The 12,477-nt window shown below is 46.4% G+C and overlaps 2 protein-coding genes across 4 annotated transcripts in view; one reads left to right on the top strand and one right to left on the bottom strand.

Moving 5' to 3' along the window:
• Window positions 1–12,477, top strand: part of kcng4 (potassium voltage-gated channel modifier subfamily G member 4) — a 383,395-nt gene that overhangs the window by 187,649 nt on the left and 183,269 nt on the right. The gene's annotated exons all lie outside the window — the stretch shown is intronic.
• crispld2 (cysteine rich secretory protein LCCL domain containing 2) overlaps window positions 1–12,477 on the bottom strand; it is a 39,431-nt gene that overhangs the window by 25,505 nt on the left and 1,449 nt on the right. For all 3 annotated transcript variants that reach the window (XM_003228296.4, XM_008121900.3, XM_016997881.2), the window contains exon 2: window positions 2,813–3,134. In XM_003228296.4, coding sequence (XP_003228344.2) covers window positions 2,813–3,134 — 322 coding nt within the window. The remainder of the gene's footprint in view (window positions 1–2,812; window positions 3,135–12,477) is intronic.

Genomic DNA, 12,477 nt, shown 5'->3' with positions numbered 1-12,477 from the left:
GCTGTTCTCCTGGTGCAGGGACAACCATCTGGTTCTGAACATCAACAAGACCAAGAAGATCATGGCTGACTATAGCAGTGGTTCTCAACCTGTGGGTTGATGAGGTGGATGGGCTCTTCTCCTGGTGCAGGGACAACCATCTGGTTCTGAACATCAACAAGACCAAGAAGATCATGGCTGACTACAGCAGTGGTTCTCAACTTGTGGGTTGATGAAGAGGTGGATGGGCTGTTCTCCTGGTGCAGGGACAACCATCTGGTTCTGAACATCAACAAGACCAAGGAGGTCATGGTTGACTACAGCAGTGGTTCTCAACTTGTGGGTTGATGAAGAGGTGGATGGGCTGTTCTCCTGGTGCAGGGACAACCATCTGGTTCAGAACATCAACAAGTCCAAGGAGATCATTGTTGACTATAGCTGTGGTTCTCAACTTGTAGGTTGATGAGGTGGATGGGCTGCTCTCCTGGTGCAAGGACAACCATCTGGTTCTGAACATCAACAAGACCAAGGAGCTCATCATGGACTATATCCATGATATGTTTTGGCCTTCAACCTCCAGAAATCCTAACATCTGGTAAACTGGCTGGGATTCCTGGATGTTGTAGGCCAAAACATCTGGGGAGCCACAGGTTGAGAACCACTGGACTATAGGAAGAACAGACCAGAAACCATCCCTTGGTCACAAATGGAGACCAAATGGAGCAGGGGGCCAGTTTGACGTTCCTGGATTTGGCAGATCATACAACCGTGGTGGGGCTTCTTATCCATGATGGAATTAGTCTTCCTATTGGGATAAGGTGGATGGGCTGCTCTCCTGGTGCAGGGACGATAATCTGGGACAAGGAGATCATCATGGACTATACGTATCAGTGGTTCTTCACCTCTGGGTTGAGATGTTTTGGCCTTCAACTTCCAGAAATCCTAACAGCTAGGTCTTCTCAACTTCTGACTAAAACTCAAAGCAGACTGACCAGACCCATAATATTGGCAACATCATCTGTCATTGCATAGCAGTTCAAGCGGGGCCAAACTGCATTCCTTCTTCAGTGGAGATCTTATTAATATATCTTTGTTGTCGTTAGGCTTGGCATTCAATGACCTTTCATTCATATTTACGGGTTTTACGGAAAGTTGGCCCTAAGTCGAAAAGCCCTGGGATTTCCCCATAAGTGTGTTAAGATAAAATAAGGCACCGGGACAGCAAAGGCAGGCTTCTCAGAAAGGGTTTATCAGTCCTTGTTGACACAGAGAGCAAAGGACTGGGAATGCGCAGGATACACATCTTTGTCTGTCTTGTTTCCAAAGACAGTGCGAACCCCCATTTCCCTCCCTCCTCACCCCCAGTATGTGGAAAAACCACGCATATTTTCCCCGGCTCCGATTTCTCAATGGGAAAACATGAATCACAACGAGCGGTACGACTGCCAGCTCACGCTTCCAAAGGGAATCCTTGCAAGGCTTGGAACCACGCTTCCCAGAATCCACCAGGCATCACGAGGATGGTGGGGATTGTTGTCCCAAGAGTATCGCTCTCCCAAGGCTCTTAGTTATAGCCTACTTTGGAGACCCACAAATCCCCCGTTTTATTGCACCTTAAGACTTCCATCTCCATGCATTTTGCATGACATTTATTCATCTCAGGCTGCCTGATAGCAAACTAGGACACTAGGCAGTTAATGCAGTTTGGCAACAATTAGGATACTGTAGGATACTGGGATGTGTAGTCTGGTGACGAACTAGTACTACTGGCTAAAGACCTTGCAAAACTACAACTCCCAGGATTGAGCCACTGCGGTTCAAGTGGTGCCAAACTGCACTGATTCTACAATGAGATGCACTTGAAATAGAGAAATTTAATAGAGTCTGCCTCCTAATTTGCATAACCCCACCTTCTTATTTGCATAGACACAACTCCTTATCTGCATAGCACCATCTTATTTGCATATCCCACCTTATTTGCATTATTTCTTCCTTATTTGCATAGACACCGCATTGCCTTATTTGCATATCCCACCTCCTTATTTGCATAGACAATCCTTATTTGCATGGCAATGTCTTATTTACATAGCCCACCTTCTTATTTGCATATCCCACCTTATTTGCATAAACAATCCTTATTTGAATAGCACCATCTTATTTGCATAGCACCACCTCCTTATTTGCATAGCCCAACTCCTTATTTGCATTGCACCACCTCCTTGTTTGCATGTCCCACCTCCTTATTTGCATAACACCACCTCCTTATTTGCATAGCCCACCTTCTTATTTGCATAACACCAACTCCTTATTTGCATAGCCCACCTTCTTATTTGCATAGCCCAACTCCTTATTTGCATTGCACCACCTCCTTGTTTGCATGGTCCCGCCTCCTTATTTGCATAACACCATCTTCTTATTTGCATAGCCAACTTCCTTATTTGGAAATCCCACCCCCTTATGTGCCTATCCCACCTTGTTATTTGCATAACCCACCTCCTTATTTGCATAGCCCACCTCCTTATTTGCATAGCCCTGCCCTCCCTTCTAGACTAGGGGGGAATCCCAGGAATAACATGGATTTTTAAATCCCGTCCAAAGTGCGATGATGGGGGAAGCAGCCCTGGGCTGACCTGACCTACTAAGAGCTCCTTCCCAGCGGACATGAGTCAAGAAGCCTTGCAACGTGAGCTGAATTTAATGCAAGTAACCACATGAAAAAGCCACTGGAATCTGACCTGGAATTCGTTACTGTGCAAAAAGAGAGAGCTGTGTTTTGGGATCCATGCCTGGAGGACACCCCAAGTGGGTCAACCCTTTGGCCTTTCAAACTCACCATGTACTCCATGTTGGATGCCGACGGGTAGGCCTGGCCTCGCAGCTTGTTGTGAAGGGCCAGGATCTCGTCCTTGTCCGAGGGGGAGATGGCCCTCCTGGTCCTCACGTGGGGCTGCTCCTCACGGTATTTGCTGAGGAGGCTTTCCAAGTGGGTGGCGTTGGGCAAGAAGAAGGCTTGGGTCCCATGGACCACAAACAGGAGCCCAAAGGGGAGCAGAGTCCACGCCGGAGAGGGATTCCTGGCCATCGTGCAAGACGTCGAAATTGGGTGGCAGGCAACACTTGTTCCAAAAAGTCTTCTTCTGAGATGTTCTTCAGACCTAGAGCATGGATACAAAGTGAAGAAGAAGGGAGTTGGTTAGGTGGGATCCATCAAAATCAGGTGGCACGCAACACTCGTTCCGAAAAGTCTTCTTCTGAGATGTTCTTCGGACCTAAAACATATATACAATGCGAAGAAGAAGGGAAAGTTGGTTAGGTGGGATCTGTCAATATCAGCTGGTACGCAACACTCGTTCTGAAAAGTCTTCTTCTGAGATGTTCTTCAGACCTAGAACATATATCCAACGTGAAGAAGAAGGGATATGGTTGGTTAGGTGGGATCCAAAATACCTAAGCTCAGTGGTATCCAAAGAAGCCCTCGGAAAGTTGTTTTTCATTGAGTGATCTTACGCAAGTCCCAGGAAACCCCATTATTGACTTGAAGGCACCCAACAATAGTTTCCATAAACATATAAGAATTGTTGTTGGGTGCCTTCAAGTCAATAATGGGATTTCCTGGGACTTGCGTAAGATCACTCAATGGGTTTTAATGAGCGGTGATTCAAAGCCTGGTCTCCAGAGTCTACTACATTGCACCGGATCTCTGAAGGTGGGATAACCCAGGCATGGGCCAACTTGGGCCCTCCCAGTGTTTTGGACTCCAACTCCCACCATTCCTGACACCCTCAGGCCCCTTCCTTTTGCCCCTCAGACGCTTAAGCGGAGGATGAAAGAATTCCTCTTTCTCTCTCCTGAGTGACTCAGTGTGAGTATTGGTCCAGTGGGTGTTTTGGACTGCAACTCCCACCATTCCTAACAGCCTCAGGCTTTCTGAGCCATAGGATCTAATAGAGGGCATCCCATCCATGCATCCTCTCCATATCCAAAGACGAACCAAATCTGGACACATACGGCACCTTTCCGCCCATTCCCTGCTGCCTGGATGGAGACTTCAGCCTTTCTTTCTCGGCTTGTCAACGTCTCTCTCTACTTTCTCTCTCCCTGCCGGCCGGCCGGCCTTGGCGTGGCTAACCTCAAGCTGCTCCTTCGGTAGACTGTCTGACCCACTTGAGGGGGAACAATCCCGACTTTCAGAGGGGCCTATAAATAGATGCGCTCCTGTCCGGCCTCCACAAGGACGCCTTTGACCACTTTGGAGGGACGCACGCTGCGCATGGAAGACGGCCCTTCGCCTCTGCATCCGCCCACCCTCTTTGGACACAGGACAGAGACCCATGTGCCATTCCCATAGCCCAGGCAGGGGCAAACTTCAGCCCTCCCTCCAGGTGTTTTGGACTCCAACTCCCACCATTCCTCACAGCCTCTGGCCCCTTCCTTTTGCCCCTCTGCCACTTAAGCTGCACACACAGCTCGAGGCAGGTCACAGAACAGTTGGAAAACATGATAGATAGATAGATAGATAGATAGATAGATAGATAGATAGATAGATACATAGACAGACCGATCAATCGATAGATAGATATAGATAGATAGATAGACCGATAGACCGATAGACCGATAGACCGATAGACCGATAGATAGATAGATAGATAGATAGATAGATAGATAGACCGATAGATAGATAGATAGACTGATAGACAGACAGATAGATAGATAGATAGATAGATAGATAGATAGATAGACCGATCAATCGATAGATAGATATAGACAGATAGATAGATAGATAGATAGATAGATAGATAGATAGATAGATAGACCGATAGATAGATAGATAGAGATAGGGAGTATCAGGAGCTACTTGAGAAACTGCAAGTCGCTTCTGGTGGGAGAGAATTGGCAGTCTGCAAGGACGTTGCCCAGGGGACGTCTGCAAGGACGTTGCCCAGGGGACGTCTGCAAGGACGTTGCCCAGGGCCATCTTCAAGGATTTTGCCCAGAACCCTTCTGCAAGAACGTAGTCCAGGGCCATCTGCAAGGATGTTGCCCAGGGCCATCTGCAAGGACGTTGCCCAGAAGCCATCTGCAAAACGGTGCCCATGGGATGTCTGCAAGGACGTTGCTCAGGGGCTGTCTACAAGGACGTTGCCCAGGGCCATCTGCAAGGACGTTTGCCTAGAAGCCATCTGCAAGGATGTTGCCCAGGGGCCGACTGCAAGCCCTGACTAGATCAGTAGGGATTCTGCAGATGTGTGGAATCCATACGTAAGTCCTGGGTAGAGAAGACCTACTACACCAATAAGGCTTTGAGCAGATGTATGGAATCCATATGTACGTCCTGACTAAATCAATGGGACTTGAGCAGATGTATGGCATCCATACGTAAGTCCTGAGTAGAGTAGACCTACTAGATTAATAGGACTGCAGCAGATGTATGGAATCCATATGTAAGTCCTGACTAAATCAATAGGACTTGAGCAGATGTATGGCATCCATACGTAAGTCCTGAGTAGAGTAGACCTACTAGATTAATAGGACTGCAGCAGATGTATGGAATCCATATGTAAGTCCTGACTAAATCAATAGGACTTGAGCAGATGTATGGCATCCATACGTAAGTCCTGAGTAGAGTAGACCTACTAGATTAATAGGACTGCAGCAGATGTATGGAATCCATATGTAAGTCCTGACTAAATCAATAGGACTTGAGCAGATGTATGGCATCCATACGTAAGTCCTGAGTAGAGTAGACCTACTAGATTAATAGGACTGCAGCAGATGTATGGAATCCATATGTAAGTCCTGACTAAATCAATAGGACTTGAGCAGATGTATGGCATCCATACGTAAGTCCTGAGTAGAGTAGACCTACTAGATTAATAGGACTGCAGCAGATGTATGGAATCCATATGTACGTCCTGACTAAATCAATAGGACTTGAGCAGATGTATGGCATCCATACGTAAGTCCTGAGTAGAGTAGACCTACTAGATTAATAGGACTGCAGCAGATGTATGGAATCCATATGTACGTCCTGACTAAATCAATAGGACTTGAGCAGATGTATGGCATCCATACGTAAGTCCTGAGTAGAGTAGACCTACTAGATTAATAGGACTGCAGCAGATGTATGGAATCCATATGCAAGTCCTGACTAGAGTAGATCTACTAGATCAGGCCTGGGCAAACCTCGGCCCTCCAGGTGTTTTGGACTCCAACTCCCACCATTCCTAACAGCCTACCGGCTGTTAGGAATGGTGGGAGTTGGAGTCCAAAACACCTGGAGGGCCGAGGTTTGCCCAGGCCTGATCTCGACCTTCCTTCCATCGTATGGATATCTTCAGGCACTATGCGGAAGTTATTTCAGAACCACTAGCAATTATCTTTGAGAGTTCTTGGAGAACGGGAGAAGTCCCAGCAGATTGGAGGAGGGCGAATGTGGTCCCTATCTTCAAGAAGGGAAAAAAGAACGACCCAAACAATTACCGTCCGGTCAGCCTCACATCAATACCAGGCAAGATTCTGGAAAAGATCATTAAGGAAGTGGTCTGCGAACACTTAGAAACAAATGCGGTCATTGCTAATAGTCAACACGGATTTACCAAAAACAAGTCATGCCAGACTCATCTGATCTCTTTTTTCGATAGAGTTACGAGTTGGGTCGATACAGGGAATGCCGTGGATGTAGCATATCTAGATTTCAGTAAGGCCTTCGACAAAGTCCCCCACGACCTTCTGGCAAACAAACTAGTAAAATGTGGGCTAGACAAAACTACGGTTAGGTGGATCTGTAATTGGCTAAGCGAACGAACCCAAAGGGTGCTCACCAATGCGTCGTCTTCATCATGGAAAGAAGTGACAAGTGGAGTGCCACAAGCAGGGCTCCGTCCTGGGCCCGGTTCTGTTCAACATCTTTATTAACGACTTAGACGAAGGGTTAGAAGGCACGATCATCAAGTTTGCAGACGACACAAAACTGGGAGGGAGAACCAACACTCCAGAAGACAGGAGCAGAATTCAAAACGATCTTGACAGACTAGAGAGATGGGCCAAAACTAACAAAATGAAGTTCAACAGGGACAAATGCAAGATACTTCACTTCGGAAGAAAAAATGGAAATCAAAGATACAGAATGGGGGACGAGGCCTGGCTTGAGAGCAGTGTGTGCGAAAAAGAGTCCTCGTGGACAACAAGTTAAACATGAGCCTACAATGTGATGCGGCAGCTAAAAAAGCCAATGGGATTTTGGCCTGCATCAATAGGGGAATAACGTCTAGATCCAGGGGAGTCCTGCTCCCCCTTATTCTATTCTGCCTTGGTCAGACCACACCTGGAATCACACTATGTCCAATTTTGGGCACCACAGTTGAAGGGAGATGTTGACAAGCTGGAAAGCGTCCAGAGGAGGGCGACTAAAATGATTAAGGGTCTGGAGAACAAGCCCTATGAGGAGCGGCTTAAAGAGCTGGGCATGTTTAGCCTGCAGAAGAGAAGGCTGAGAGGAGACATGAGAGCCATGTACAAATACGTGAAGGGAAGTCATAGGGAGGAGGGAGGGAGCTTGTTTTCTGCTGCCCTGCAGACTAGGACGCAAGGGAACAAGGGCTTCAAACTACAGGAAAGGAGATTCCACCTGAACATCAGGAAGAACTTCCTCACTGTGAGAAGGGCTGTTCACCAGTGGAACTCTCTCCCCGGGGCCGTGGTGGAGGCTCCTTCCTTGGAGGCTTTTAAGCAGAGGCTGGATGGCCATCTGTCGGGGGTGCTTTGAATGCGATTTCCTGCTTCTTAGCAGGGGGTTGGACTAGATGGCCCATGTGGTCTCTTCCAACTCTACTATTCTATGATTCTATGATTCTATGAAGTCATAGGGAGGAGGGAGCAAGCTTATTTTCTGCTGCCCTGCAGACTAGGACGCAAGGGAACAAGGGCTTCAAACTACAGGAAAGGAGATTCCACCTGAACATCAGGAAGAACTTCCTCACTGTGAGAAGGGCTGTTCACCAGTGGAACTCTCTCCCCGGGGCCGTGGTGGAGGCTCCTTCCTTGGAGGCTTTTAAGCAGAGGCTGGATGGCCATCTGTCGGGGGTGCTTTGAATGCGATTTCCTGCTTCTTGGCAGGGGGTTGGACTGGATGGCCCATGAGGTCTCTTCCAACTCTACTATTCTATGATTCTATGATTCTATAGTGCATCCTTCTTCTTTTCCTCCTCCTAAGAGAGCAATGAAGACATTCGCTTGACGTCTATACGGGGAAATAGTGTCTCCTTCTCCCGTCTGCTCTTTCCGCCGCTTAGGCTAACGCGGGCTGTCGGGTCTGTGCTTCCAGCTGTGCGTTTGGCCCCTTCTCTCTCGTCTTATGATAAAGGAGCCGGGCTCCCTTGCAAAGGCAACCGCATCTGTGCGCCGCCTCCTCCTCCTCCTCCTCTCTCAAGGGCGCAACACAATGCCGTGACACAGATACACGCTCATGCGTGCATGCCCTGAATCCGTGGCCTCGTCTTTAGCAGACAGCCTGGAGCACCAAGAACGATGCCTTTACGCATTGGAAACACATCCATTCTATGGAATACTGGAAGCTGTAGTTTCACTAAGTCTTTTGCCTTCTCTGCCAATGGCTGCTGGTGTCTCACTAAACTATAAGTCCCATAATTCCATAGCATGGAGCCATGGCAGTTCAAGCGGTGCCAACATGCATTAATTCTACAGTGTAGATCAGGCATCAGGCGTGTTGGATTTCAACTCCCACAATTTCTAACAGCCAATAGATTAATGCTTCAGCAGATGTATGGAATCCATACGTAAGTCCTGAGTAGATTAACAGGGCTTCAACGGATGTATGGAGTCCATATGTAACTCCTGAGTAGACTAGACGTACGAGATCAATAGAACTTCAGCAGATGTGTGTAATCCATACATAAGTCTCGACTAGATCAATAGGACTTCAGCAGAGGTGTGGAATCCATATGTACATACTGACTAGACCAATAGGGCTTCAGCAGATGTATGGAGTCCATATGTAAGTGCTGAGTAGAGTAGACCAACTAGATCAATAGGACTTCAGCAGACATATGGAATCCATACATAAGTCCTGGCTAGATCAATAGGACTTGAAGTATGGAATCCATATGTACATATTGACTAGATCAATAGGACTTCAGCAGATGTACGGAATCCATATGTAAGTGCTGAGTAGAGTAGACCTACTAGATTAATAGGACTTCAGCAGATATATGGAATCCATACACAAGTCTTGACTAGATCGACTGGGCTTCAGCAGATGTATGGAACCCATACGTAAGTCCTGACTACACCAATAGGACTTCTGCAGATGTATGGAATCCATACGTAAGTCCTAAGTAGAGTAGATCTACTACATCAATAGGACTTCTGCAGATATATGGAATCCATATGTAAGTCCTGACTACCTCAATAGGACTCCTGCAGATGTATGGAATCCATATGTAAGTCCTAACTAGAGTAGATCTCCTACATCAATAGGACTTCTGCAGATGTATGGAATCCATATGTAAGTCCTGACTAGATCTGTAGAATTTCAGCAGATGTGTGGAATCCATATGTATGCCCTGACTAGAGTCAACCTACTACATCAATAGGACTTCTGCAGATGTATGGAATCCATATGTAAGTCCTAACTAGATCAGTAGGACTTCAGCAGATGTGTGGAATCCATATGTATGTCCTGATTAGAGTCAACCTACTACATCAATAGGACTTCAGCAGATGTATGGAATCCATACATAAATCCTAACTAGAGTAAATCTACTAGATCAATAGGACTTCAGCAGATGTATGGAATCCATATGTATGTTCTGACTAGAGTAGATCTACTGCATCAATAGGACTTCTGCAGATATGTAAGTCCTAACTAGATCAGTAGGACTTCAGCAGATGTGTGAAGTCCATATGTATGTCCTGACTAGAGCTTACCTACTACCTCAATAGGACTTCAGCAGATGCATGGAATCCATAGGAACCTGCTAAGCCTCTCAGGGATCCAAGGGCCGCTCTCTAGTTGGGCCCAGCCAGTGATCCCAGGTGGCAGCGTTTGAGGGAGGCCGTCCAAGAGCCACAGAGAAAATCTCCTTGGAGCTGGAAGCCTCTCCTTGGATGGAATGCGCCCTGAGTGCCTTTGGAGGCATCTCTCTGCCTTGAAGCAGCAGCTGAGTAAACTTGGCTTTTGTTTTAGGCGAAGAGGAGGGGGGAGGGAGGGGGCCGGGCGGAGAGTGACCTCCTTTCGGATCCGGCAACATCTGGGACGGCTCAGAAAGCCATGAGTCGACAGAAAGGAAGAGGGAGGAACGAGGGAGGAGAGGCTTCACGTGGAGCAGGACTCAAGAAGCCTTCTCTCCTCCAGGCTCAATATCTCCATCTCTGGGGGTTGGTGCTCATCTCCATTTCTAAGCCAAAGAGCCGGTGTTGTCCGTAGACACCTCCAAGGTCATGTGGCCATTGGCATGACTGCATGGAGCACAGTTACCTTCCCGCCGGAGCAGTACCTATTGATCTACTCACACTCTGGGGGTTGGTGACCATCTCCATTTCTAAGCCCAAGAGCCAGCATTGTCCGTAGACACCTCCAAGGTCATGTTGCCACTGGCATGACTTCATGGAGTGCAGTTACCTTCCCGCCAGAGCAGTACCTATTGATCTACTCACATCTGCATGTCTGTAGACACCTCCAAGGTCATGTGGCCATTGGCATGACTGCATGGAGTGCTGTTACCTTCCTGCAAAGAGGAGCAGTACCTATTGATCTACTCATATTTTGCATGTTTTCGAACTGCTAGGTTGGCAAAAGCTGGGGCTAACAGTGGGTGCTCACTCCGCTCCCTGGATTTGAACCTACGACCTTTCGGTCAGCAAGTTCAGCAGCTCAGCGCTTTAACACACTGCACCATTGGGGGCTCCATAATAAATAATAATATCTATCCTGTTTGCTGTGACATATATTATTATTATTATTATTATTATTATTATTATATTGTATTCTGTGTCATACAATATAATAATAATAATAATAATAATAATAATAATAATAATAATAATAATAACTTTATTTTTATATCCCATTATCATATGCAGAGAGAGCGGGGCTTAAGATACGAATGAAGGATTGCTTTCAAGACATTGTGTCTGCTTTGGCTCTGAGCAAAACACACAAATTGCACAACTGTGGTCCTGAACAGCATGTTCTCCAGATGTTTCATCGCACCGGACCCTCCTCTTGCCAAAGATGTCTCGCACTCACGCCATTAAATCTTCAATTTCCACAAGAACAGAACCCAGTGAACTTTGAGGACGGAGTTAGACCGACTGGACCTGCGGAGAGCATTCTGCTTGGAAGCCGCCCAGAGCACCAGCACCCGTGAGCAGAGAAAAGACCTTGGAAAACGACACCTCCCGGGATTCCATACATGAAGCCCTTGATGGGCAGTTTGATTCTAACATGACGCCTAGACCAGACACATCTATGAATTCCCCAAGAAAGGAAGGAAGGAAGGAAAGAAGGAAAGAAGGAAGGAAGGAAAAGAGAAAGGAAAGAAGGAAGGAAGGAAGGAAGGAAGGAAGGAAGGAAGGAAGGAAGGAAGGAAGGAAGGAAGGAAGGAAGGAAGGAAAAGAGAAAGGAAAGAAGGAAGGAAGGAAGGAAGGAAGGAAAAAGAAAGAAAGAAAGAAAGAAAGAAAGAAAGAAAGAAAGAAAGAAAGAAAGAAAGAAAGAAAGAAAGAAAGAAAGAAAGACGGATGGAAGGAAGGATGGAAGGAAGGAAATAAGAAAGGAAAGAAGGAAAGAAGGAAAGAAGGAAAGAAGGAAAGAAGGAAGAAAGGAAGGAAATAAGAAAGGAAAGAAGGAAAGAAGGAAAGAAAGAAAGAAGGAAGAAAGGAAGGAAATAAGAAAGGAAAGAAGGAAAGGAGGAAGGAAGGAAGGAAGGAAGGAAGGAAGGAAGGAAGGAAGGAAGGAAGGAAGGAAGGAAGGAAGGAAGGAAGGAAGGAAGGAAGGAAGGAAGGAAGGAAGGAAGGAAATAAGAAAGGAAAGAAGGAAAGAAGGAAATAAGAAAGGAAAGAAGGAAAGAAGGAAGGAAGGAAGGAAGAAGGATGGAAGGAAGGAAGGAAGGAAGGAAGGAAGGAAGGAAGGAAGGAAGGAAGGAAGGAAGAAAGGAAATAAGAAAGGAAAGACGGAAAGAAGGAAAGAAAGAAAGAAAGAAAGAAAGAAAGAAAGAAAGAAAGAAAGAAAGAAAGAAAGAAAGAAAGAAAGAAAGAAAGAAAGAAAGAAGAAGGAAGGAAGGAAGGAAGGAAGGAAGGAAGGAAGGAAGGAAGGAAGAATCCAGATCCATCTACAGTAAATCTCTAACATCTTTCTCTCTCGATTGCTGAAGACCAATAAGTTTTCTTTCCAGAGGAAAATAAATGCAAAAGATGCTTTTTTCATTCCAGTGCAATAAAGAAATCCATCTTGCAGGATGGATGGAAAGCGATAGGAATCTC

Source organism: Anolis carolinensis, unplaced genomic scaffold, assembly GCF_035594765.1.
Source record: "Anolis carolinensis isolate JA03-04 unplaced genomic scaffold, rAnoCar3.1.pri scaffold_9, whole genome shotgun sequence".
NCBI classification, from domain to species: Eukaryota; Metazoa; Chordata; class Lepidosauria; order Squamata; family Dactyloidae; genus Anolis; species Anolis carolinensis.
Note: the sequence above shows the minus strand (reverse complement) of the source record. Positions and strands in the feature narration are given on the sequence as shown.